The sequence below is a fragment of the Perissodus microlepis genome, chromosome 5 (assembly GCF_051167445.1).
Source record: "Perissodus microlepis isolate ML-2025 ecotype Zambia chromosome 5, ASM5116744v1, whole genome shotgun sequence".
Taxonomy (NCBI): domain Eukaryota; kingdom Metazoa; phylum Chordata; class Actinopteri; order Cichliformes; family Cichlidae; genus Perissodus; species Perissodus microlepis.
Window position 1 is genome coordinate 25101837 of NC_140465.1, and position 27109 is coordinate 25128945.

The window sequence follows — 27109 nt, forward strand, 5'->3', positions numbered from 1 at the left end:
GAACAATCGGCAGGTGCTGTATGTGCAGTCCAGAGTAAGCATTCAAAAACACGTGGGTGGAGCATCTGAACATCTGATCATACCTGATCATTTTCTGTTGCATTTTTCCGGGTTAGATTAAACCTGAATATTATTAGTTCATGTCCATGTTGGGCACTGTGGTTTCTTTCTATAAGTGATATGAAAATAAATTGTTTATCATTGTCACAACCCTTCCAGATCCAGTCATGTGTGAGTGGAGTCAAAGCTGACCTGGGTTCAGTTTGTAGATGATGCAGTCGATCACGACCTGCAGAAAGCCAAAGCCCTCATTCAGCAGGACAGCTAGCGTATCTGTGCATTTAGGAGTGTTTCTGTTGTTGTTGCAGGGCTCGCAAAATCGCTAGCCCGACGTCCCGGGGCTAGCGATTTTTCCAGTCGGGCTACCAAAATCTGTCTCTGCCCTGCCCGTCGGGCTATCATAGGAAAATATATTTCAATGCTTTTGCATTCTTTCGGAAATGTAGCTGGGTAATTATGTCATTGGCATCGGTGAGCCACTGTCAATATGTGACATATTGAAATCGTGTTTGAATTTGCGCTTGTTTTTTGCTTTCACTTTGCAATCGCGCGAACTGTTTTATAGAGAGCGACAGCACTGATTGGTGAGTGATGATAATTTGCGCACCAATTCCTCTGACATCGTCTTATCAATCGTTAGCTTACTATGCAAACATGACAAGTGAAATCTCCCGCAGCAAGCTTAAACATGTGAGAGGTTGATCGCGCAGAGAATCGCTGAGCGTTATGTGAGTGCGTGTGTAAAAGCAGCAGGATATATATTTTAGTTCTGCTGAGCCAAATAAGACAGGTCAGCGTGAAGAAGTGACAGCCAAAGAAAAGCTTACCACAAAACGGAAAAGTTATGACAAATCAGACTATAAGGCAAAAAGAAAGTGCAGCTTTATGGTTTCATGGACAAAAGAATTTCTGTGGCTGCGATATGATGAGCTATATAACCAGGGCTGCACATAAGTGGTCCGCAGGTGCGCATTCGCTGTCAAAATAAAAAACGCGCACAAGATAAGAAGTTGCACCGCGTGTTTGCGTACATAAGATTTTCTGGAGGAGGACAGACATTTGTTTAGAACTCTTAAAGATGTCGAAGAAGCAAGCTCCTTTAAGCAATTACTTTGGTTTTCCTCCACATCCAAAGAAATGTCAGAAGGAGTCCGAACCACAAAAGAAGCACGTATTCTCGGAAAAGTGTTTGCAGGAGGTGAGCTGGCTTCAAACAAATGATGAACGCACAGAGATGTGGTGCAGAATGTGCCGTGAAAATCCCACTCTAGCGGACAAAAACAGTGCCTTTTATATGGACGCAAACGCGCGTTGCAACTTCTTATCTGGTGCGCGTCTTTTATTTTGACAGCGAATGCGCACATGCGGACCACTTATATGCACCCGTGTAAATAACATAATGTTCTGCCGGGTGTGTTGTTGCTTTTCCCTCGATTTCTGAGTCGACAAGCGCCTTTGTTACTGGGACCAGTCATTTTAAGAAAGGCCCCCATTAGAACCCATGAGAAATGCAAGAAATGCATTATTGCTCAGTCTGCAATATCTTTCCCAGAACAAACACCAATTGCAAATAACATACTAAAAATAAACCTGAAAATCAGTTTAGAATAGCGTACTATGTCGCAAAGAGTGAACTACCACTGGCAAAATTTAGCAGTCTTTGCAAACTTCAAAAAGCAAATGGCCTCGATCTTGGTTCCACTTACTTCTTACCCGTGACTTCAGTGGAAATTTCAAATTCAGGATCTGACACAGACTGATTCATGTCCTACACAGTTCTTACAAGTTCATAGAAATTTCTGTTCAATTAGAACCAAGTATTTGAGTTGATGATTGTAATTTTTATACAATGTTGTAATTTGTGTTTAAAGAATTTTTTGATTAATGTTTTGTTTCCGTTACAATATTATACTTTAATGTATAATATTGTAACGGAAACAAAACAGGAAACAAAACATCAATCAAAAAATTGCTCTCTTTTTTATTCGGGCTACTTAAATTTATTTTGGGCTACCAAAAACTGAAGAGTCCCTGCCCGAAGGGCTACCAGGGATTTTGAAATTTTGCGAGCCCTGTGTTGTTTCCTATTTTTTTTCCTTTGGTGCCTATGTGAGGAATGATGGGTTTATGTGTCTATGTGGGTGGGGTACATGTAAAAAAAATGTGTGCATGCAGAAAAACAATTAAGAGGGAGGAGTCCTTACATGGATTATTTTGCGTGAGAAAAACACAATTACAATACAATTAGGCCAAAGTAATAACCACTACACCACATAGGCATTGGAAAACAAAATCATGAATATGAAACTTAAATATACTTTTGCCTCTCTTATTGCTAGAAAAATAGAAATGTTTTCCAGCCCAGACTGGATTGTTACTGAACCATAAATTAAATGTGCTGATATTACTTTTTTTTTTCTCGTTTTGATTATTATTAAGCAGTGTTGGATTAGCTTTACATAATTCATAGTTCAAAATAATTCTTATACATTTTATATTGGGCTTTTGGATCACAGGGATTATTTGTACATATGTTGACTTCATTATTAAAAAAAAATGACCAACTTCAATATGAAGATCCACCACTGTAACAGTACATGATGGAAAGTAAGTAAAAATACAACAGAATCCCTTTATATATTGACTGCAGTTTTCTAGACTCAAAGGGGAAAAAAAAAAAACTTGATTAATTAACTTAACTTAATTTGAGATTTAAGTGTCTAAAGCATTTTATTAATAATGATAAATAACAACATGTGCAACTTTTGAAAAGTAAGCAAAACAAAAAACCACCAAGCTGTTACAGGGATCTACGAACTCTCTGGGCATTAGAAAGTGAACTCACACTCACCCATAAACAGTTTCAACACAGATGCCTTTGTGACAATTCAAAAGTAACAAAATGCAAATCAAAAATATTACTGGATAGCCTGACGCAATATTAGGAAATTTTACTCCAAATTCTACATTACATGATTCACTCTAATCACATCCTACTCATGCAAGACTACATTCACTAACTAGGAAAGTCTGCTGTATGCTAAGACATGACATGAGAATGGTTGTCAGGGTGTTCAGGGTATTCATTTGGTTTGTCATCGGACTAGATTCAACATGTTTTGATGTTTAAATTAAAGTGCAGGGTGTGCGCATCAATTGGAAATATGACTTTTCCTAATTGGTATAAAATATAACAATTAGTCATTTTAAGGGGAAAATGTCACCAGATGGTGTGTGAAGTCCTGATTATGAAGGCTTATGGTGAAACCAGGGTTGATGAGTAATCTGTTAATCACATTTTGCTAAAACCCTAAAGAGTGCACTGCTTTTACTCCTTACTGAAGAGATCAGTGATATGAATGGTAACCAAAGACGGCATAATAGCTTACAAAGAGATAAAAGGTGAACTCCAAGGCCAAGATACATCAGTGGCAGATCAAATCATCCATTGCTATTTAAGCCAAGGTGGACTTAATGGAAGATGACGGAGGAGAACACCACTGTTGAAAGCAAAGCTTAAAAAAGTGAGACAGGAATTTGCCCAAATGAATATTGACAAGTCACAAAGCTTCTGGGACAATGGTCTGTGCATAGAAGAGACAAAACTGGAGTTTTTTGGCAAGTCACATCAGCACTATATGTCTTGAATCTATGCCAAAATCAAATTTCAACACTGTCAAGGCTTTCTGGAGCAAAATGTTCTACCCAGTTTTAGAAAGTTTTGTCTCAGTTGTAGGTCATGGTCCTGGAGGACCATGACCTACAACTGAGACAAAACTTTCAGGATAATGGTCCCAAACACAAAGCTAAAAACACCCAAGAGTGGCTTAGAGTAAAACATTGGACTATTCTGAAGTGGCATTTTATGAGCCCTAATTTAAATCCTGTTAAACATCTATGGAAGGAGCTGAAACATGAAGTCTGGAGGAGGCACCCTTCAAAACTGAGACCTCTTGTGAGAAATGGTCTAAAATACACCATATTGTCAAATCTATTAAATCATATATCCAAATCATTGAATTCAAGTCTTCCAATCACTTCCATGGCCACAGATATAAAAATTAACATGCCACCAATGGACTCAGTGTTCTCTGGAGTGACAAATCCTGTTTCTCCATTTTGCAATCCAATGGCAGAGGTGGAAAGAGTACTAAAATATTTTTACTCAAGTAAAAGTACTATTACTTTGCTGAAATTTTACTCAAGTACAAGTAAAATTACCTGTCTAAAAATGTACTCAAGTAAAAGTAAAAAGTAGCTCATTTAAAATGTACTCAGAGTAAAAGTTACATAGTTACTTTTCTGTCAGCAGGAGGACAGCCGCTTCTGAGTAGTGCAAAAAAAGACAGTGGGATATAAATCTCAAAGCAGTTCTTTTTTAGTGAAAAGAAAAACTTTACAAATTAAAGTGCAGTGGCAGTTAAACTGCAAGTCTATACATGAAAATGGATAATGGTCACCAAACCAATCAACCAAACTGTCAGGTATCACAGTGTTTTCAATACAAAACCATATGATTCTTTCACATGAGAATGTGTTCTAAACTGTCAAATAAGAGAACAAGTACTGAACTGAACGGCAGCTGCTTTAAAAATGTTTTTTAATTTTTTAAACTTGGCCCTGCCCTACTGTACCTCTAGATTAAAGTTCCTTTGTATCCATCCTAGAGTGTTACTCTCTGAACTTCCTGTTAATTTTGAGGAGCAGTTGATTTTCAAAGTTAGTAGAGTTCATCCTTGCTCACTTTGCAGTGAACAGTAGTCCAGCACAGCTAAAGAGACGCTCGAAGGCAGCTGAGGCAGGCAGGCCAGTGTTAAGTTTGAGAGAAAGTTTTTTGGCGTCCCTAATAAGACATCAATGCATTACATAGCTACCGCTGGTAAATTATACCAATATACCTCGTGGTGTTTTTTTTTATTGGACAGTAACAGGCTAGTTAACGGGAGGTTGCAAGTGCTAATTAACAAGTAACAGAAGTCAGCTGTCTTTGACTAATCTAAGGTAAGTGAGCGCTCTGTTATTCTTTTGCCTGCAGTGTGAACATATGTGGGTTAAGTAAGAAAGTAGCCGCTTCTGTCTTTAATTTAACTATTTTTTAAAATAAATTATTATTATTAACAAACAGGAAAAACGTAGGTAAACACATTTTCTTTTGGCAATTTACCAACCCAGTAAAAAAAATGCAAGTTGCGTGGACAACAACGTGCCCGATTACAGCAAGTTGCTAGTACCAACCAACGTTATCTGTGTTCTTCACAGATGTCTTAACGTAATGTGATTAATTTGAACACAGCCTTTTTGCTACCATAACGGTACGAGTTGTATTTAACTTACCTCTACATGCTTGCGCAGGTTTGATGTGGAATTTTTAAAAGCTGCTAACTCGGTCTCTCTGGGCAAACACAGCTTACACTGCATAATAAAGCTGTTGCCTTTCTCGCACTTGAAGCCGAAATGGTCCCTCAAATACGGCCAGGGGTTCACATCCGTTTCTTCGAGTTCAGGGTCAGCAGAATTCGACGGCGCTTCTTTTTTCACTGGATCCGTAACACCGATGTCAGACTCCATCTTTAACGTGACCTTAGCGCCAATTTGTTCTACTACCCATTGTTCCCTGTAGTATTTCCGTAGCGCAATGTTTTTTTTTATTTTTAATTTACTCAGTAACGGGTGTGATTGAAAACGTAGCGAACTACAATACTTTTTAAAAAATATACTTAAGTAAAAGTAAAATTACAGACTTGAAAAATTACTTTAAAAAGTACAAATACACAAAAAAACTACTCAATTACAGTAACGCAAGTAAATGTAATTCGTTACTTTCCACCTCTGTCCAATGGATGAGTCTGGGTTTGGCAGTTGTCAGGAGAAGGGTACTTGTCTGACTGCTTTGTGCCAAGTGTAAAGTGTGGTAGAGCAGGGAGTTAGGATCGCCCTCTTAGTTCTGGTCAAAATGAACTTATAATGCTTCAGCATACCAAGACATTTTGGACGATATCGTGCAACAATTTCATTTCATATCAAATTCCTTGTGGTTATGAAACGACCTGCCACAGTGTGGATGGTCCCTTCCTTTTCCAGCACGGCTGGACACCAGTGCACACAGTAAGGTCCTTAAAGACATGGATGAGCAAGTTTGGCTTGTATTAAGTCCTGACATCAACCCAATACTACAGTTTTGGATTAGAGTAGAGCTTGTGAGGCAGGCATTCTGGTCCAAAATCAGTGTCTGACCTCACAAATGTGCTTCTGGAAGAATGGTCAAAAATTCCCAGTACAACACAAAGTTGCCATATTTTATCAAAGTTTAAAACACTTAATTAAGAATGAGGGTGCAGAAAAGCCTAAATGTAATATCCTTGTATGATGACACATGGTCTCAGACAATTCATACATGACCCAGCATTTTTCAAATGCAAACTTTCTTATTATAAGTTACCACAGCTGCCAGAAAGGGACATATTTCTGGCTAATCCTAATCAGTGGTCGTGGGTCTCTCTCTGGAGTTGCTGCATGGAGGGTGTAACATCTATGATAAGTGGTAAGGCTTGTGTCCAGGTGTGGATTAAGCCATCCTTAGCTTCCAGGTTAGGAAAAGAGGAGCAGAAGATATTCAAATACATCTCTCCACAGCTGCTGATGAATTCAACAAAAACAAGCTTTTGATAGCAAGGTGCGCAGTTCCTGCTTTAAATGCATTCACTCTTTAGATTCAGAAATCTAAGCGATCAGATTTTGAACCATCCAGAAATAGGTGCGCCCGTATATTAAAATAAATGGACTTCAGTCAATAGAGAACTAAGAGCTATTATTCTAATCACCCTGTCTCAGTTCTTTTAACTCTAAGCCTCACAAAGGTATGCAGTAACATCTGGACTGATGAGTTTACAGACAGCATTTTAATCACGAGTTTAAAGGCCGTAGGTTGCAACTATTGCTCTAACACTGTGTATAAAGTAACAGGTAAAATTTTCATAATCTAACATGATCTTAAAAGCGTGGGGCTATATGCGGTGATGTTAGCATTAGCCAAGTCAGCACGTTACCTTCAACAGGTGGTCAGGCTGTCTTCAGGCCCACACTCGGAGCCTCAGCTCTCCATTTGACTGAAGAGTCTCTTCATTCTTCATCTTTGTTGGTTAGAGTGTAAATACCAAGGCTGATGGCCTTTGTATAAGCACACACATGTTTTAGCAGTGCAAACCTGCACAGCCAAAAGGCGGGCAGCAAGAATGTGTCTGTCTAACCAATTTGAGCAGGGGTGCTGAAGTAGGGATGCATCTAAAAGCTGCTGGATAGTAGCTATCGGGGACTGGGATTGGGCACCCCTGAATTACAGAGCTAATTTGCATTATTTTGGTATTTTGGAAATGGGATAACTAACCCAATAGTTAATCTGTTAGCTACTCCAGCAGTTAATCCCGAAGCCAATCCATTTGCTAATATAATAACTAATCTGTGAGCTAACAGGAAAAGGAAATGCAGTGAGAAAATGGATTCTCAAATGAGAAGAGGATTTGTTATTTTAAATGTCAGAAATACATTGTTGATTTTTGAATCCATTTACTTATTTTTACTTTTTTAAATTTCATTTTAAAAAACACTATCATGGTTTGAAGTCGGGTGACTCCGTGTTTAGGTTTTGTTTATTCTATGTTCTGGGATTTTGTGGGATTTTTCGTGGTTTTGTCTTTTGTATTTCATGTTCCTTAGTTATTCTTTAGCACCTCTGTGATTTTCCAGCCTTTAGATTTAGTCTCTGTGCCTCCTGGTATTGTGGCTTGTGTTCCTGGTTATTTTGACGGTCCCATGTCCTATGTCAGTGTATCTAGTTTTGCTTCTCCATGTCTCCTTATGTCTTTCTAGTCCCAGCTGTGTTTCCCTCCTGTTTCCCATTCCCTCATTACTCCCTTGTATATTTAAGCCCTGTGTATTCCTTTGCCCTTTGTTGCGTTGTACCACCTCATGTGTGTAAGGCTCCCCGTTTTTCTGGTTTGAATGTTAGTTCCACATTTCTAGTTTCAGTTTTCGTTTCGCAGTGTTTTTTTTTTTCTTCTAGTTCTCATATTCTGGGTTTAGTTTTTTTGTGTGTGTGAATTTTTCTAAGCCCTTAGAGATGGGCGGATTGATCCAAATATCGATAGTATACCAACACTATTATTGGTATCGGATGGATACTAACACAGTTGGATCAATACTTTGCTTTTATCCTTCAAGTTCAGTATGTAGCCTGCTGAACTGTGGTAATTATTTCTTTGGAAAAAGTTAACCTCAAACATGCACTATGAAAAATGTCCAAACCTTTTTGTGTGCTTTAGAGACAGAAAAATTTACATTCCAGGTCTCCAAAAACCGAGTTTCAAAACACATGAAAAGCTGAAAGGTATGTTTTGTTGAGTTAATTAATTATTGTTAAAAGTAACAGTCATCAGTGATATAGTGGTGATTAAAATGTGTTCACAATTTGCAAATTGAGAATTCATCTCATAAGTCGTTGCACACTAATCTCCCTCAATTAGCTGCCTGAATAACTCTCCTGTGGCTCTCCTGTTTGGCTTCTCTTGTCCTTGTCTAGTCTTGTCTAACTCTCAGAAACTCTCTCCGTCTTGTTCTCTAAATCACGAAATTATGGATTTGATCAATTGATCTCTTAACGCAATTGACATTTGTTGCTGGATACACAATGGACAGCTGGGAGAAGTAGCAGGTTATGTGTCTGGCAACACTCTCAATGGAGGACGTTGAAGACATCTACCTATTGGGAACCATGATAACGGGGTTCTTGCTGATTGGAGCTGGCACGGCCCTGGCTTATCGACGACTAATGGAAGCGGTTACAGCCGGATTGATGTGGGTAGAGCCATGAGTACGCAGAAAAACTGATTACCTTAACTGAGGTGTGATTATGGACATGACTGCAATTTGTGGATTACAGTTCAAACTCTGGGGGGCAGGGCTATGGCTTCCCACTCCCTCCAGCCGATCGTTACATGGAGAAACCTTCTGAATACAAGCGCGCTCACACACATTGTGTGCTGTCGGTCTTACGTGCTGCACAATAAAATTCAATATTTAGTATTTACCGTTACTTACACTTATCTAGGTTATTGCTGTGGTGTTGTGCTACTTTCTTTTTGCTTTTTGTTTAAAAAGGTGATCCAGCTGATTTTTTTTTAGTGTCTTCTCTCACTGTCCCTCTTCCCCTCTGCTTTTCTTTCCCTCTCACCCTTTCTTTCTTTCTCCCTTTCCTATCCCTTTGTCATGTCTGTCCTGTCTCCAATAACTTAAAATAAATAAATAAATAATGATAAAAAAGGTCAATCAAATGGACTAACACAGCAAGCTCTTTGCTGTAATTCAAATTTAATTTTAAATAAGAGGCCCAAAGAGATGTTAGTGCAAGTGATGGAGGTGATAAGGCTGAAAAACACAAATAAATCTAACAAAGAGACAGCAGAAACTTTAGAATTGCCCAAATCAGTTGTTAAAACAAGTTAATGGTATTTACTACCTCAGCAACACCAAAAGGCTTGAAAGACCACGTAAGACAACTAGAGTGCATGCTGAATTATTTCCATGGTTAAGAAAAACATCTAACCAAGTCAAGAACACCCTTGAGGAAGCCTGTGTATCATAGTGAAAGCCTACAAGTAAGAGACACAATATATAGATAGTTGAATATATAGATAGTTATCTATATAGATAGATGTAGATTATTTTTTTTTTTTAATCCCAAATTTAGAGTCCTGCGCAATATATTTGCAATTCCTAATCCTGCCCTCTTCTGGAAAGAGATCTCAGATGTCATTCCTGGAAACTGCTGGACCACTGTTGCCTTCTCCCTCCATATTTTCTCAAGCACCTCTCTCAGCTTTTCATGTTCCTTTTTCCTGATGTTGCTATTACTTGGTATAGCTACATCTGTCCCTATGGCCATCTTCCTGTGCCTGTCCACAACTACTATTTCTCATTGGTTAGCCATTACCCTAGTATGCCATTTTGACCTTGGGACTTCCAGTCTATACTTGGCACAGATGTTCCAGTGTACTGTGCCGGCTACTTGGTTATGGCGTTCCATGAATGCCATACTTGATAGCATCTTCCACCCTGCTGTTATGTGCTGTATTGTCTCTGGGGCACTGATTAGTGCCTCTGTGCTGTCTTTCAGTTGAGCTTTGACCAGCCATTGGTAGGATTTTTTTTAATATCAGCCACTTCTTCTATCTGGTATATGCAATCTATCTGTCCATGGTGGTTCTTCTTCTCGCTCATCTTCTTTCTTGGGTTTCTGCTGCCTGATGTATTCACTAAGCACGTGATCAGTTCTTTCTGACATACTTATGGATGTTTGTTGTTTCGTTCAGATAGGGTTTCTGGCACTCACTATTCCCGGCCTCCTTCATTCTGCTTAACATACAGTCACAAGATGCTTGACTTGGGATGAAACCCTCCATACATAATTAGTGCAATGTATTATACTAAATTACCTGTGAATTATCAGCAAGTATTTATTTTAAACTGATGCATATTGTACTTAGAGTAAATAAAGCAGCATGCAAAGTTCTAATCCAGGTTTGTGCTCATTGTGTGACGCTTGCATGCGTTGCAGGTTAAATCACATTAGCAGTCACAAACTGGAATCCACAAATTACCGTCAGGTCCATAATGACACCTCTGACAGTGAGGTCATGCAATGGGTTCGGTTTTGATTGCTAAATGGAATTTGATTTATTTATTTTTGCCAGGGGTGCGGTTTAATCTTGCTTAAAAGTTATTCATTTCTGGAGTCGATCCAGGTTTGGTAACATTCTTTACCCTTGTGTGTGTGTGTGCACGCAAGCAGCTTTTGAACAACCAGGAACTGGCTAGTCTAGCTGGTTAATCTAGTTTGTGAAATGGGGATGGGTGTAGGAGTTGGTTTAAAATCCACCATGGTTCAGCGTATCCTGTCAGTGTGCTGGTCAGCGCCTTCCAGAGAGCTTCTCGCTGTACTTAAACTGCTGCAGAAAGTCTAGAAAGATGTCATCGGAGACCAGACGGTCAAGTAAGTACAGCAACTGGATGTACATTAACTGAATTTTACCATCATTTTTCAATACATCGTACCTTATATATATTGTATGCATGAAGAATGTATTATTATTTACATTTTCTTTTTAACACAAGATATATTATTTACATAATAAAATGTATTTACATAATATTACATTACATGGTTTGTTAGAAGCAAAAGCAAAATAAAAAAGAGATTTCTGTGTCAGTTTTTATCTGGTAAATTAAAAACAATGTCATAAAATGCTTATAGATGGTGTGACTCCAGTCACCTTTGCAGTTTCTTAAAAAAAAAAAAAAAGCTTCTGGGGAATAAAAATGCATTGGATTAAAGCAAGTGAAGATTTTTTTGTGATATGCTCAACTTTATCACAATAAAAAACAAAAACCAGACAAAGCTAACGGCATGCCTGTGGTCATTATCTCACAACCATGAAAATCCAAAATATGTTCTGTAAAACAAAATTAGGTCCAGGTTCAAGTCAGTTTTAATACCAGTATGCCAGATTGATTTTTATACAGCATGCCTCATTCACACACATTACACAAGCACTTTTTTATGCCTCAGTACTTTCTATCTAATATTTATACTCTGACGGACACATCAGAGAGCAACTAGGGGTTTATTCTTGTCCAATGATTCTTTGGCAGGCAGACTGAAGCAGCCAGGGATTGAATCACTAACCCTCCGATTAGATGACCTGCTTTACCTTCTGAGCTCCATTAAATTATTGTGCTTACATTTATCCATTTCTTGAGCAGACATCTATAAATAACCTTAGAATGAAACATCTGGCTTTTCTTATCTCAAGACCAAACTTACTTCTGAAATGCTGAAATGTGTTGCTGTTTCTGTTCAGTCATCCTAATTGTCCAATTCTTGCAACATCATAACTAAAAAGTAGGACATGTTGGAGGAAAGGGGTTTTCAGATTTGAACTCAGCAAGTAAACTTTGTCAAAGCAAAGGTGTAATTCTTGTTATTAATTATTAAACTTTGTGTGTAGGAGACAGTTTGAAAAGATAGAGTAAACATACACACACACACACACAAAAGACACTAACAGGACAAAGGTTCCAGTATCCTGGAATACTAGCCACAGTTCTTTTGATTTTGTCTGTTTCAGTTATATTTTTACTTTTTTATTCCAGTTTTTAAAGGAGTCAGTCTCAACTATGAGATCAACAACACTGAACACCACACCAAAAAACTCTCAAAGGATCAGCTGATTGTGAGGAGAGGTCAGCCGTTCACTGTGAAAGTTGAACTGACGCAACCTTTCAACCCTGACCTTTACCCGCTCGCCATCACTGCAGAAACAGGTTGGTCTGTAATTATACAATGAAGATATTTTTAAATTGCATATAACTTTCTTTTAATAGATTTTGTTTATTGAAGTAATAAAAGAACTGTTTGAAAACTGATTTCCATGTATCAACAGTGTTTTATGAGTTTTTTTTTCTTGTTTCTGTTTTCTCTATTTTCTTCTTTTTCTCTTTGTTTTATCAGCGATATTAATGTTTCGGAATGCTTAATATGGATGTCTATCAAGACCTTTGTGAAACCCATTAAAAATGAAAGATACATGTGTGTTAGTGTAGTTTAAAAAGAGCTCTTAAACACAGGAGCCAGATATTTCAAACAGAGAGCAGGTTTTATATTTATTAATAGAAAGAGAGATTAAGAGAAATTATGTCAGGTGACAGCAATGAGGGTGGAGCAGACAATTGAAAGGGTGAGGAGAAAGCTAGACATAACACAAAAGGGAAAGGCTCTGTTGTAAGTAAACTAAGCTTTACTTCTTAAAGGCTTTCACCTACTAGCACAGTTGGATGTGACCAGAGTTTTTCTTTTGCTTTCAGTCATTGGTTGCAATGTCTTTGTTGGCATGAAATTAAAAAGGGAGGCAGTGACTGGCATGATTGAAATGTGCATGGAAGCACAGTACATAATGCAAATTCTAACAAGTTTGAAAGTTAATATTTACCCCAGCTGTCATAGAGTGAGAGGTGCAAGTCTATAATGAGAGACATATTTACTTGTTCTGTGTTGTACATGTATATGTGGTCAATATCTTAGTAAACATGGCTAAACTTTCAAATGGTAACCTATAATGCTCATTTATAGCTCCATAGATTTATTCTTGGACTGTGCTCAACTTTGAACCCATTTCCCCTTTTAATGCGTAATTTAAAAAAGAGTAATGATGCATCTTTAAGGTACTGATTTATGTTTATTAAATTCTTTTTTTGGACATAGAAGGTCCTGCCAGTGACCATAGACGGTAAGTTAAAGATGGACCCAGTTGGTGTGACAGTTTTCACCAGTTTATAGACAGTGGTGTTTTAAAGCCTTGACCTGACTGACATGTCAAGGAAAAGGACTGAGAAACTGAGAAACACGACACACACCTGCACTAGTGACTTGTCACTCATAGAGCATTGTTTCTGATGATAATGAAGAACAACGTTGTAACAGGAACATGATGTTGCATTCAGTAAAATTTGAAAATAGGGACTGCGACCATAAACCATAAAAGTGTTTACTTACTGCTGTTTTCTCATAGTCTTCTTTGCAACTGCACTTTTTTAAACAGTCACCACCTGCTGGTCATTAGAATTACTGCGGGTTTAAGTAGGATAGTTTTCATAATGTCCATGTTTGGTGGTTAAAACGGTTTGATTGTATTGTATTGTTTATCTCTAGTTACCTATTACCTCTGTGAATCCTCTCAACAGGAAAACATCCATCCGAGAACCTGGGGACAAAGTCATGCTTTGGTATTCCAGACAAAATCCGCCGTTCGCCGTCAGCGAAGGCGGTATGGAAGGTGGAGCTTGAGAAGAGATCTTACCCACTAACGGGTTCCTTGAATTTAACCATTACCCCTCCAGCTGACGCTCCAATCGGAAAGTACAACTTAACTGCCAGATATAGGGACGAGGAAACCTTGTTGGCAACTCTGGTAGTGCTCTTCAATCCCTGGTGCCCTGGTAGGTTTGTTATCTTTCTGTCTGCCGCCAGTTTGCCTAACTGTCCATCAACACTGTTCATCTGTTGATGTTGTTTTCCTTAAAAACACTATCCATTGATCTTTATGTCTTAAGTATTTATCCCTGTCCTTTTTACTGTAGATGATTCAGTGTCTCTCTCTGATGAGGCACAGAGACAGGAGTATGTGATGAATGAACATGGTATAATCTATAGTGGAAGTGAGAACTACATCAGATCTGTTCCCTGGGACTTTGGGCAGGTATACACCACACACACACACACACACACACACACACACACACACATACATATGTCGGGTGTTGTCTCATTGACATAATGTTTTCCCTAGCCGCTTACCCTAATCCTAACCATCAAAAATGAATGCCTAACCCTAACCCTTCCCCTATACCTAACCCAATTGTAACCCTGACACTAAAACCACATTTTGAGTCTGAAAAATGCCTTCAAACTCATGGGGTCTTGGGTTTTGGTTGGGCCCAACAAGTATGGTAAATTTTAGATTTTGGTCTCCACCAAGATAGGAAAAACCAGTACACACATACAAACACACTTTGTGTAGGTTTATTAGATTTTTGACACTGAGTTTAATAAATAGACACCAAATAGCACCATATTAAAAAGGCACAATCTTATCTTTCAAAATGGTAGCTACTGAATAATGCTAAAATTTCATTGTTACTGCATATTTTATTTTAAGGGTTTAAACACCATTGTCTTCACACCACTATAATATTTTATCTTCTATAAAGCAAAATAAAACTGGTTAATGTAAAGGGGTGTATACAGTATCTAGAATAATTTAAGATTCTTGATAAATGTTTAACACAAGAGAAAGAAGATGTAAGCACCATCAACCTTTGCATAAGCAAAAACATATTTATGTTTGCTAATTGCTTGCAGGTAAAGTTTAAGAATGTACTCACACAGGAATGACTCAGTGAGTCACATAGATACAATCTGACACTACTGTAGATAATTTTTGACGATAAGTATGCTATGAAGTATGAATAACTTACACCACTGTAGTTTAAGATAAGCTGCTCTCTTCCTGCCCAGTTTGAAGAAGACATGGTGAAGATTTGTCTGAAGATCTTGGATGTCAACCCCAAACACCTGGCAAATGCAGCCAATGATGTTTCTGCTCGCTGTAACCCCATCTACGTCAGTCGTGTGGTCAGCGCCATGGTAGGATATTTATGTATATACATCTGTTCTGTACAGATGTATTTTATTTGCAAAGAACATTTCTGCAAAAGGGTGATTTAAAGGATTATACTTTAAATATGAAAGGAATCAAGGTAACATGTAGGAAGAAATGGTTTATGGCATTTTGTTAATTAATGTTTTATAGCCATTTTGAGGGAAACCATAGCTCACTTGTATAAATCACAATATAAGAAGGAGAAAGTTGTTTTCCTTTTTTGCTTCCAGATCAACAGTAATGATGACTATGGCGTCGTGGAGGGACGGTGGTCAGGTCCATACTCGGGTGGGAATGAACCCACTCACTGGTCTGGCAGCTATCCCATCCTCAAGCGCTGGTATGACATCAACTGCCAATCAGTCAAATATGGACAGTGCTGGGTATTTTCTGGCGTGATGTGTTCAGGTACTTACTAACTCTGCAAGTCCTTACTCACAATACAACCGCCAATTTTCTAGACCAAAGTGCTAATGTAGGATAATACTAGAAGTTCTCTGGAAGTTCATAATATTATTGATTTGCAGGGGTCTCATCTGTCTTTTCCTTACTTACAACTTTCTATCACTGGGCCAGCTAGTGGCATAGCATTAAGAATAATGATATTTAACAATAAAATCTAATGTACAATTTGACAAATGCTTCATTGACTTCTTTTCTTTTTTTGGCTGTTTTCTTTATCTTTTGGGATCCAGTAATGCGTCTGTTGGGCATCCCATGCCGTGTGATCACCAACTTCCAGTCAGCTCATGACAATAACAAGAATCTCACCATTGATGTGTACCATGCTGACTATGGAGTGAGAGAGAAAGAGACCAAAGACAGTGTCTGGTAAGACACGAAAAGCTCATATTTTGAGAAAGCAATTGACGTACAGATTCTTTCCTCATCTATTACTCTTATTCACCAAACATTCGAACTTTCTTGCCTTCATATACACACACATATATATATATATATATATATATATATATATATTTCTCTACTCACCCTGCATGTGATCTTTGTTTGTCCTTTAACCTCGGGTCCTCAGCCAGAGGCTTGGCAGTTTGAGGGACCTATGAAGTCTGTGATTCTTGGCTGGGGAGGTTCTGGCTTTTCATTTAATTTGTACTTTGCACTGCTGATTTACTTGTGGTTCCTGGAATATTTAAAAGTAGAATGGGAGTCCTCAGCTTTCAGGCCCCTGTTCTGTGAAACCAGTTCCTAGTTTGGAACTGGGAGACAGACACCCTCTCTACTTTTAAGATTAGACTTAAACCATTTCTTTTTTTATTGAGCATGCAGTTAGGGAAGGATCAGGTGACCCTGAATCCTCTCTTAGTTACGCTGCAGTAGGTCTAGGCTATTGCAGGGGCCTCCCATGATATCTGGAGGATGCCGGGAGGAAGATAGATAGTAACATAAAACTGGCTTTTGATTTTTTCCGTTATGGTGGACTAGGCCAAGAGTTAGGCTTTCAAAATGAATTAAAACTCCATCTAAGTCTATGATTAATAGATTGAAGTAGAAGACTTAGAAGAGAGAGCCCTAATATTTTATAATTCACATTTAACTGTTTTACTCTTTGGTGCAGCTGAAGATGGTTTATTATTCTTTCTTTGTAATTGTCTATGTTTAAATTAACCACAAGGTGTCAAAATCATCAACCCCCCAGTTTTTGATCAACCACTTTAATTTCCTTATGCTGTCACGTAGTCCAGCTCTGTTGACTGTTCTGGACTTTCTAAATCCAGTGTTGAGTTTCCACTCACTCCAACATCAGAATGTTTTGTTCTGTATGTGTTTAAGGAACTTCCACGTCTGGTTAGAGTGCTGGATGACCCGAACTGACCTGGCAAAGGATGGAAAATATGATGGGTGGCAAGTTGTGGATCCAACACCACAGGAAAAGAGTGACGGTATGAAATTTCTTGTCTAAACTGTTTCTTCCTTTGTTTTATTACTTTAATTTATTGATAGTAAATATAAGATTAATTTCTAAGTATTGCGTTTGAACACTGATTTTTGTCTGAATGAGCTGCTCTACATATGTAGGTGTATACTGCTGCGGTCCAGCCCCAGTCAAAGCCATCTTGGATGGAGAAACTGATCTCAAATATGATGTCCCATTTGTCTTTGCTGAGGTCAATGCGGACTGCATTGACTGGCTGGTTAGTATACATAGCTCGACTCTATGAATACATGAATATCACATTTAGTAGGAAGTCTTTGGCAGAAATGTTTTATGTCCAGTTTTGTGTTCTAAATTGTTTCTTTCTCTGTGTTCAGTGTAAAGCTGATGGCACAATGACGAAAATGCTCTCTGACACCAAGTCAGTCGGACAGAATATCTCCACCAAGGATGTTGGCTCCAACACGAGGCTGGACATCACAGACAAGTACAAGTACAAGGAAGGTGAGTTCAGCTGACAAACTCAAAGATTTGAGCTGACCATTTCGTCCATTGCCATCCTGATATTATGAAACTATACACACGTTGACAAAATTGTTGGTACCCTTCAGTCAATGAAAGAAAAACTCACAATGGTCACAGAAATGACTTTAATCTGACAAAAGAAGTAATAAATAAAAATTCTATATATCTTAACCAATGAAAGTCAGACATTGCTTTTCAAGTATGCTTCAACTGAATTATTTAAAAAAAATAAAATAAATGCATGAAACAGGCCTGGACACAAAAATGATAGTACCTACAGCTTAATATTTTGTTGCACAACCTTTTGAGGCAATCACTGCAATCAAACGATTCCTGTAACTGTCAATGAGACTTCTGCACCTCTCAGCAGGTATTTTGGCCCACTCCTCATGAGCAAACTGCTCCAGTTGTTTCCGGTTTGAAGGGCGCCTTTTCCAGACTGCATGTTTCAGCTCCTTTCAAAGGTGCTCAATAGGATTGAGGTCAGGGCTCATAGAAGGCCACTTTAAAATAGTCCAAAGCTTTCCCCTTAGCCATTCTTGGGTGTTTTTGGTCATTGTCCTGTTGTAAGACCAATGACCTGCGAGCTTTCTGACACTGGCCAGCACATTTCTCTCTAGAATCCCTTGATTGTCAAGGTTGCAGGGGAAAAAGAGGACCCAAAATGCGGAGCTCAGGTTAGCAGGGTGAACAGTGCGTTTATTTACAGTGTCCAAGAGGTCTCACAAACAGTTAAAGGTGCTATCTAAAAAGGTGTTTCAGTTAAATCCCCAAGTGCTCCTTCGTCTGTGCAACCCCGAGCGTGAGTTGTGTTTCCTGGTCCTCCTCTCCGAGCCAAACTCCTAGGTGAAGGCAAAGCAAAACACAGAATTAGCAGAGCTCTTTAACCGACTATCAACTTCCCTTAAGTAACGAGTGCTACCAGCTTGGAATAATAATCCAACGTCGACTGTTGCCGCGCATCATCCTTATATACCGCAGCTCTGAGATGGAAGCTGATTAGAAGCAGCTGGCAGAGCAATCGAGTGCAGGTGAGGCCACAGCCGAGCGGCGGAGCTTCCGGGTGGAAGGCCGTCCGAGCCACGCCCTCCCCGGAAGCGCGAACTTCCATAAACAAACCCCGCGGCTGGGAGAAAGGAGAGACCGAGAGAAAATACACACAAAAATCCAGACTGCCCCTGCTGGGAAAGGACCGCTCCTACTCCAGAGTCTGATGCGTCCACCTCCACGATGAAAGGCCGGTTTAGGTCTGCCTGGACGAGTACCGGGGCCGAGGAGAACAGGTGTTTCAGACGGTCAAAAGCCCGCTGGGCGGCCGGGGACCACTGGAACGACTGTTTGGGAGAAGTGAGATTAGTTAAGGGAAGGGCCACCTTGCTGAAGTCCCGGATAAAGCGTCTGTAGAAGTTGGCAAAACCCAAAAACCTCTGCAGCTCCTGGTGGGTCTTAGGTATGGGCCACTCTACCACGGCCTTTATCGTGGCTGGATCTGCCCGCAGACGCCCCTGTTCCACAATGAATCTGAGAAATGAAATTGTCTGCACGTGAAACTCACACTTCTCTGCTTTCACAAAAAGCCGACTCTCCAAAAGGTGGTGCAGGACCAGCCTGACCTGTCTGACATGCTCAGAGCGGGTTCTGGAAAAAATCAAAATGTCATCCAGATACACAAACACAAAGTGGTTAATGAAGTCTCTCAACACATCATTAATTAAGGCTTGGAAAACGGCTGGGGCATTGGTAAAGCCGAAGGGCATAACCAGATACTCGAAATGTCCTAAATGTGTGTTAAAAGCCGTTTTCCACTCATCCCCTTTGCGAATGCGAACCAAATGATAAGCGTTCCGGAGGTCCAGTTTGGAAAAGATGGTTGCCCCCTGGAGCAGTTCAAAAGCAGAAGCAAGAAGTGTGAGTGGGTATTTATTTTTAACAGTAATCTTGTTAAGCCCTCGAAAGTCTATGCATGGACGTAGTGTCTTATCTTTTTTCTCCACAAAGAAGAATCCTGCACCGAGAGGAGAGGTGGAGGGGCGAATAATGCCCGCAGCCAACGATTCAGAGATATAGCATTCCATCGCCTCGCGTTCTGGCTTAGAGAGGCTGTAGAGCCTAGTGGGTAAGGGGGCGCCAGGGAGCAGGTCTATCCCACAGTCATAGGGGCGATGCGGGGGCAGCGACTGCGCCAGGTCTTTGCTAAACGCCTGCCCTAGGTCATGGTACTTGGGCGGAACTGAGGATAGGTCGGGGGGTGGAGACGGTGTGACGGACACCGTAGCGGAGCTGTCCAGGACGGCCGAGAGTAAACACCGCTCATGGCAGCAGGTGCTCCATCCGGAGACACACCCCCCAGCCCAGTCAATGTGGGGGTTATGTAACTGAAGCCAAGGGAAACCAAGAACCAGAGGCGTGTCAGGGGCCTTAAACAAAAACAGTGAAATCTTTTCAGAGTGGTTACCAGATAGAATTAATGTTATATCCTGAGTCCGATGAGTGATTGAAGCGAGATGGCCGCCATTAAGGGCAGAGACCTGGAGAGTCTCAGAAAGAGAAACTAGAGGTAGACCTAGGTTTTGGGCTAACGTTTCATCTAAGAAATTCTGTTCAGCCCCAGAGTCTATGAGAGCGTTGCAGGCATAAGACAGTCTGAAAAATGAGTTTAGCGGGACAACTTAAGTGGGGAAAAACGTTGGCTGTAGCACCCGTTAGGATCCCCACTCTCACTGACGGGCTAAGTCTTTTGGCCGGTCAGGGCAGGAATCAACGAAGTGCCCTCTCTTGCCACACAAAAAGCACTCACCGGCTTGTTATCGTTGTCTTTGCTTCGGATTTGTGGAAGCCCGGCCCAGCTGCATTGGCTGCTCCTCATCCCTCGGCGGCTCATCTTCTCCCCCTCCCCACGTGAGCGAGGGAAATCCCGTTGAGGTACCTGCTGCCGCAGCAGCCCGCCATCCCTCTCCAGAGCGCCTGTTGAACTCCTGAATGTGATCATCCAGCCTAATGCACATATTGACCAGAGCACTTAATGAGTTAGGCAGTTCTTTAGTGGCCAACTCACGTTTGATGTTTTCATTCAGACTGTTCAGAAAAGCTCCGCGTAGCCATCCGGTCTCCTCAGCCAGAATCCAAAAATCCACAGAGAAATCTGCAACACTCCGCCTACCTTGCCTCAGCGAAAACATGCGATGACTCGCACTGTCAGGGCTGGTTCCTTTATCAAAAACACAGCGAAACTTGGTCAGAAAAATAGGGTAAGAAATCAAAGGTTGAGTGCTCAACACAGCCTGTGCCCACTGAAGCGCTCGCCCCGTCATAAGTTCGACCATGACAGTTATTTTAGCTATGTCAGAGGCATAAGCAGTTGGTTGCTGTCGAAAAATCCAAGAGCATTGAGTAAGAAACCCCCTGCACCTGCCCAGCTCTCCGTTAAATTTCTCGGGCACAGGGAGCGTATGTTCCCGCTGTGGTGGTGGTGGAGGTGAAGGCGGAAGCGGACAAGCTGCTGCCTCGTCTAATGAAGAGGCGGGCCGAGACGGAGCCACATTAACACCAGAGGGAGAAGTCAACATACCTTTGAGGTCGACTACGGCCTGCAGGAGTGCTGTTTGTTCCTTAGCAACATGTCTAAGCATCTTTTCGTGTCGTTCCAGAGCCTCCGCCTGGAGGGAGAGCTCGCGTTGAACCAAAGTAGAGCCCGCGGGGTCCATGGCTTGGTTGGATTATTCTGTCAAGGTTGCAGGGGGAAAAGGGGACCCAAAATGCGGAGCTCAGGTTAGCAGGGTGAACAGTGCGTTTATTTACAGTGTCCAAGAGGTCTCACGAACAGTTAAAGGTGCTATCTAAAAAGGTGTTTCAGTTAAATCCCCAAGTGCTCCTTCGTCTGTGCAACCCCGAGTGTGAGTTGTGTTTCCTGGTCCTCCTCTCCGAGCCAAACTCCTAGGTGAAGGCAAAGCAAAACATAGAATTAGCAGAGCTCTTTAACCGACTATCAACTTCCCTTGAGTAACGAGTGCTACCAGCTTGGAATAATAATCCAACGTCGACTGTTGCCGCGCATCATCCTTATATACCACAGCTCTGAGATGGAGGCTGATTAGAAGCAGCTGGCAGAGCAATCGAGTGCAGGTGAGGCCACAGCCGAGCGGCGCAGCTTCCGGGTGGAAGGCCGTCCGAGCCACGCCCTCCCCGGAAGCGCGAACTTCCGTAAACAAAAGCCCGCGGCTGGGAGAGAGGAGAGACCGAGAGAAAATACACACAAAAATCCAGATCACCCGGGGAGGACCGTACGACCGTGACATTGATAGTCTTGAGATTTCATTGTACCCTGCACAGATTCGAGACACCCTGTGCCAGATGCAGCAAAGCGGTCCCAGAACATAACCGAGCCTCCCCCATGTTTCAAAGTTGGGACAGTGTTCTTTTCTTGATATGCTTCCTTTTCCGTCTGTGAACATAGAGCTGATGTGCCTTGGCAAAAAGTTCAATTTTTGTCTCATCTATCCACAGGACATTCTCCCAGAAACTTTGTGGCCTGTCAACATGTAGTTTGGCATATTCCAGTCTGGCTTTTTTATGATTTGTTTTCAACCATGGTGTCCTCCTTGGTCATCTCCCATGTAGCCTACTTCGGCTCAAACAACAACAGATGGTGCGATCTGACACTGATGATCCTTGAGAATGAAGCTTAGCTTGGATCTCTTTAGAAGTCTTTCTGGGCTTTTGTTACCATGTGAATTATCCGTCTCTTTGATTTGTCATCAATTTTCCTCCTGTGGCCACATCCAGGGAGGTTGGCTACAGTCCCATGGATCTTAAATTTCTGAATGGCATGTACAACTGTAGTCACAGGAATATCTAGCTGCGTGGAGATGGTCTTATAGCCTTTACCTTTAACATTATTTTCTTTCTAATCTCCTGAGACAACTCTTTCCTTTGCTTCCTCTGGTCCATGTTGAGTGTGGTACACACCATGTCACCAAACAACACAGTGACTACCTGGAGTCCTATATATAGGCCCACTGACTGATTACAAGATTGTAGACACCTGTGATGCTGATTAGTGAACACACTTTGGATTAACATGTCCCTTTGGTCACATTATTTTCATTCTTTTCTAGGGGTACCATCATTTTTGTCCAGGCCTGTTTCATGCATTTATTTTTTAAATAATTCACTTGAAGCATGGTTGAAAAGCAATGTCTGACTTTAATTGGTTAAGATTTATAGAATTTTTATTTATTATTACTTTTGACAGATTAAAGTTATTTCTGTGAATTATTTCATAATTTACGTCACATTTTGTATTATTGGGAATTTCAAAATTCAACTATATAAACCTAATGGAGTAATAGGAATTTGCAAAATATATTGCAGATGAAGATGTAATAAACTTCATCAGTAATGAGAAGGTTCATTTCATTATGGTCTGAACATTTGATATTATTTGATAAAAATTAATTTGTGACTCTTGAACTCAACAACATTTTCAATCCCCACAGGCACTGAGAAGGAGAGAACCGTATTTAAATATGCCCTCTCCAGAAATAAGGAGAAAATGGACAATGAAGGGGCCACAAACAGTACCAACGGAACATCTCCTGGGGGCATCGTTCCACAGCCAAAAATATACATCCAATTTAAAGAGGTACATCACAGAGTTCCTGTTGTATCTCTTTATTTTTCTATTTAAGTGAATCTTAAATATATTTTAGTACTTACTTGGTGTCTGGATTTTCTAAAAAATTTTATTATTACAAATGTAACAAAAAGTTACCTCTGTTGCCTTTTTAAATTAATTTTAATAAGTTAACCAAAACAGTTAATGAATAAAAGCTCATCCAATCCACCAGACCCCATAAAACCATAAAAAGGACTGAAAAAAGCACTGTCAATGTGAAATGTGTTATCTCTTATATCCAGTTCTATACTCGAGTGTCTACAGTATGACCATTTTAGCACACTTGTCCTGCTCTAGCTGAGCAGCCAGTTATATGAATAACTGGTGGATTGGCTGTTTGCAGGATCATCATCTGACAAGTTTTCTTTTGAAATGTCATCAGGAGGCCCACAAATAGCATTAATGTTAACAACTGTGGTGGTGATTGGACCAAATGTTTTTGTTGGAACTAAGGATTGCATTCATCTTTACTGTATGTGCTTTAATGAGAATGAAAACTTTACGTTTTAACTATATCTTGTGCATGAAGCACACTGAATACTGTCTAATTATGAATCACTCATAGTTTATAGCCACTGGCTGAAATTAGCAAAGGCTATGAACTATCTGTGCTTAATGCTCTCTATTGTAAATCAATTTTAACAAAAAACCACCCAAAAACCACAACTTATTCAAAAGGAGATGACCATTACCGTTGTTACCTAAAAGTAAAGTGCTTTTCTAAATTAAGAAAACTCAAATCTCACAAGCTGTTGTTTTAAGCATTTAATCATATTTTAAGGAATTGTGCATAATAAAAGCCTGGTGCACAGGGAATTGTACCTTATTACACTATTTGTGGTGCTGCAGGTATCCAAGCCAAAGGACGGTCAGGATGTGAGTCTGAAGCTGGTGCTGAACAGTGAGAGCAGCACTGCCAGGCCTGTGTCCATCAATATCAGCGTCCAGGCCATGAGATACAATGGCTCACCGGTTGAAAACATCCAGAGTGAGGTGAAGGAAGAGACACTGCTGCCTGGGAAAGGTAAGTCAGTTGGCTAGGACTTTATCTGAACTTCTGTTCTGAAGTGTTTTTTGTGGGGTGGGGTTTATTCTTAGATTAGAAATACCTCAAAGACAGATTGAGAGGTCAGGTCATATGAGAGACTGCAACAACTATAATTCTCTCCCTCTGTCTGCTCCAGATCTGTCCATCCCTATCTTGGTCCCCTTCTTGGTGTACCATGAGCACATGGTGGACTGTGAGAGCATGAAGATTTCAGCTATGGTCACAGATAAGCTGGAGTCGAAAAATGTCTACCTAGCAGTGAATGATATCATTCTGTTGGATCCTCCAATCTCCATCACAGTGAGTAAAAAACTACCATCTCTCTCACTCTGTAATCATTATGTGTCTGTGTTCAAAGAACAACTGACACATTAGCTCACAGCTGTTGTTATCTCCTGCTGTACTTGTTTTAATGATAAATATAATTATGTGAAATGAAATAAAGGCTTGCTAAATTAGCACAAAACAAAAAGCACCATCGCTGCCAGTTGACATGTCTTGTATTTAAAAGTAATTGGTCATGGAGCTGGTACAGGTAAACTGAAACTGATTGCTACATGAGGAGTTAGGTCACATTATTACAGTTGGCAGTCTTTAATGTATACCAAATTTCATATTTGTCCTTTGGGATGGAACACTTGAGTGTGCCCAAACCTTTATCTGATATCATGCGCGATGGTCATAGAGAGTGAGTGTTTTTCTTTGTGCATGACTGTGTATAAAACATGCACCTCCTGTATCTGTGGTGTTGTATGATGTGGGCTGTCATATTTATAGCAGAAGCTGCATAAACTGAAAGTGACACACGCGTTGTGGTTTCTAATTTTTGGTTGAGAACAATATTGCATATGCAAAAGTTTTTGAACTGTAAAATCTTTGTCTTTTAGACTCCCAGTCTGGCAAGCGTGAACCAAAGCACAACTGCTGAAGTGGTTTTCATGAACCCAGTCAACAAGACACTGACAGATTGCACTCTGACTATTTCTGGAAGTGGTCTCGTGGACGGAGAGCAAAATTGCATGTAAGTGTGTGTGCATAATTTAAACTTATCTGGATTCTAAATGCTTGTGTACAGTTTTACACAACAAGTGTTGTGTGCACCAGTTTTTCCTCCATGTAGCAATGGCATTATTTCCGTCTTCACACCACCTCAAATGACACAGGCTCACTAGAAGCTGATCACACCTGGGTGTGGTTCCCTAATGTCTCGGGGCTCAGCTGGGGTCTTTCCCCTTTATCTAGCCACTGACTAGAGTGCTCAGCAGTCCCTGAGATTTCTGTAATGGTGTGTCATAGGGTTTGGCCACACATTTCCAGCTGTTTAAGGAGTAAAACAGTGGATGTGCCATTGAAATCAGGACAGCAAAATTCCACTGGAGAAACTTCTGCTCACCTCCTTGGCCCATCTTGCAGCTTCCTCCTGTCGTCGCAGTTCTAGGAACACAAGCTTTTACCAATCCGGTCTCACAAATTAAACATTAACCATGTTCTGTATTACTCTTATGTTTCCCACAGACTTCCAGATCTGAAACCAAGCCACAGGTTTCGTGTTACGTTTTTCTTACTTCCCAAGAAGACTGGCAAGAAGACTCTCCTGGCTGACTTTGACTGCTCCTCCTTCAGAGACCTCAAGTGCACCTGTACTGTCAATGTCCAACCATAATTCCTCAGAATCACAGGGTAGAAACTGTGTAATTTTAGTCAGTAAATTAAAAAAAAAAAAAAGCTTGATGCAGATATTTTATTTTTACACAATTCTTTATATTAAAAAAAACTTTACCAGCATTAAAAAAACAACCTTCAAGGGATACAAGATCATGTAGTTATATTCATCATATTCTTTGTGTTTTTCCTTACTTTGAGCTTCAGAAGATCCTTTTTGAGACTGGCTCCAAAAGTGAGTCCATCTTAACAGACTTCTGTGTTAAAATGCCCAACTAGACAGTATGGTAGAAAAAATTTTTAAAAATCAAATAGACAGTACAGATTTCCTCATAACAACTTGTACAGTTGTTATTTCTTTTTTTCCCCTAGTGTATTTGGCTACTGCTGAGGCTTAAACGTTGGGGTATGGTTCTTTTGATTGATAGGTGTGCTAGGGCCATCTATTTAGTTATGTCTGTAAGTGTATATTGAAAATCATTTGGTAAAGGGTCAGTAAGTGATTGCATAATTTTGCCAAATAAACTGTCAAAAATGTAAAACCTTGTGGATGTTTGGGTCATTTTTTGTGTACTTTAGAAGTGTCACAGTCTGGCGGAGGCAGACTGTAGGAATTTGTAAAGAGGACCCAAAATGCAGACACAAAAGGAACGTGGAACCAAAACTTGGGTATTAACAAAAAGCGAGCCATTTAATGAGGCTGGTAAGAAAGGTACAAACAAAGGGTAAGGCAAACTGAAGCAAAACTAACATTAACCTAAACTGGGAGAACTAAACAAACATCAAGAACAACCTGGACATGAAACATGGCGTGGAGAACATGACGTGAACAACAGACGACCTGACAAAGGACGAACAGAAACACACAGACTAAATACACACAAGGGTGATTAGGGGAAGTGGAAACACATGGGGAAACAGCTGAGACAAAGGAAGCAAAGCTAACTACACTGATGTAGGACATGGACCTTCAAAAT

The 27109-nt window shown here is 40.2% G+C and overlaps 1 protein-coding gene across 1 annotated transcript; it reads left to right on the top strand.

Moving 5' to 3' along the window:
- The first annotated feature begins 6 nt into the window (after window positions 1–6).
- LOC146387433 (protein-glutamine gamma-glutamyltransferase E-like) lies at window positions 7–26678 on the top strand. The gene is made up of 15 exons (XM_084929034.1): window positions 7–11104; window positions 12265–12435; window positions 13852–14106; window positions 14248–14366; window positions 15185–15313; window positions 15560–15737; window positions 16025–16160; window positions 17121–17230; window positions 17367–17482; window positions 17601–17727; window positions 23244–23389; window positions 24272–24446; window positions 24607–24770; window positions 25358–25491; window positions 25986–26678. The coding sequence occupies exons 1-15, from the start codon at window positions 11080–11082 to the stop codon at window positions 26131–26133; spliced, it is 2133 nt and encodes a 710-aa protein (XP_084785160.1). The 5' UTR covers window positions 7–11079; the 3' UTR covers window positions 26134–26678.
- The last annotated feature ends 431 nt before the right edge of the window (window positions 26679–27109 follow it).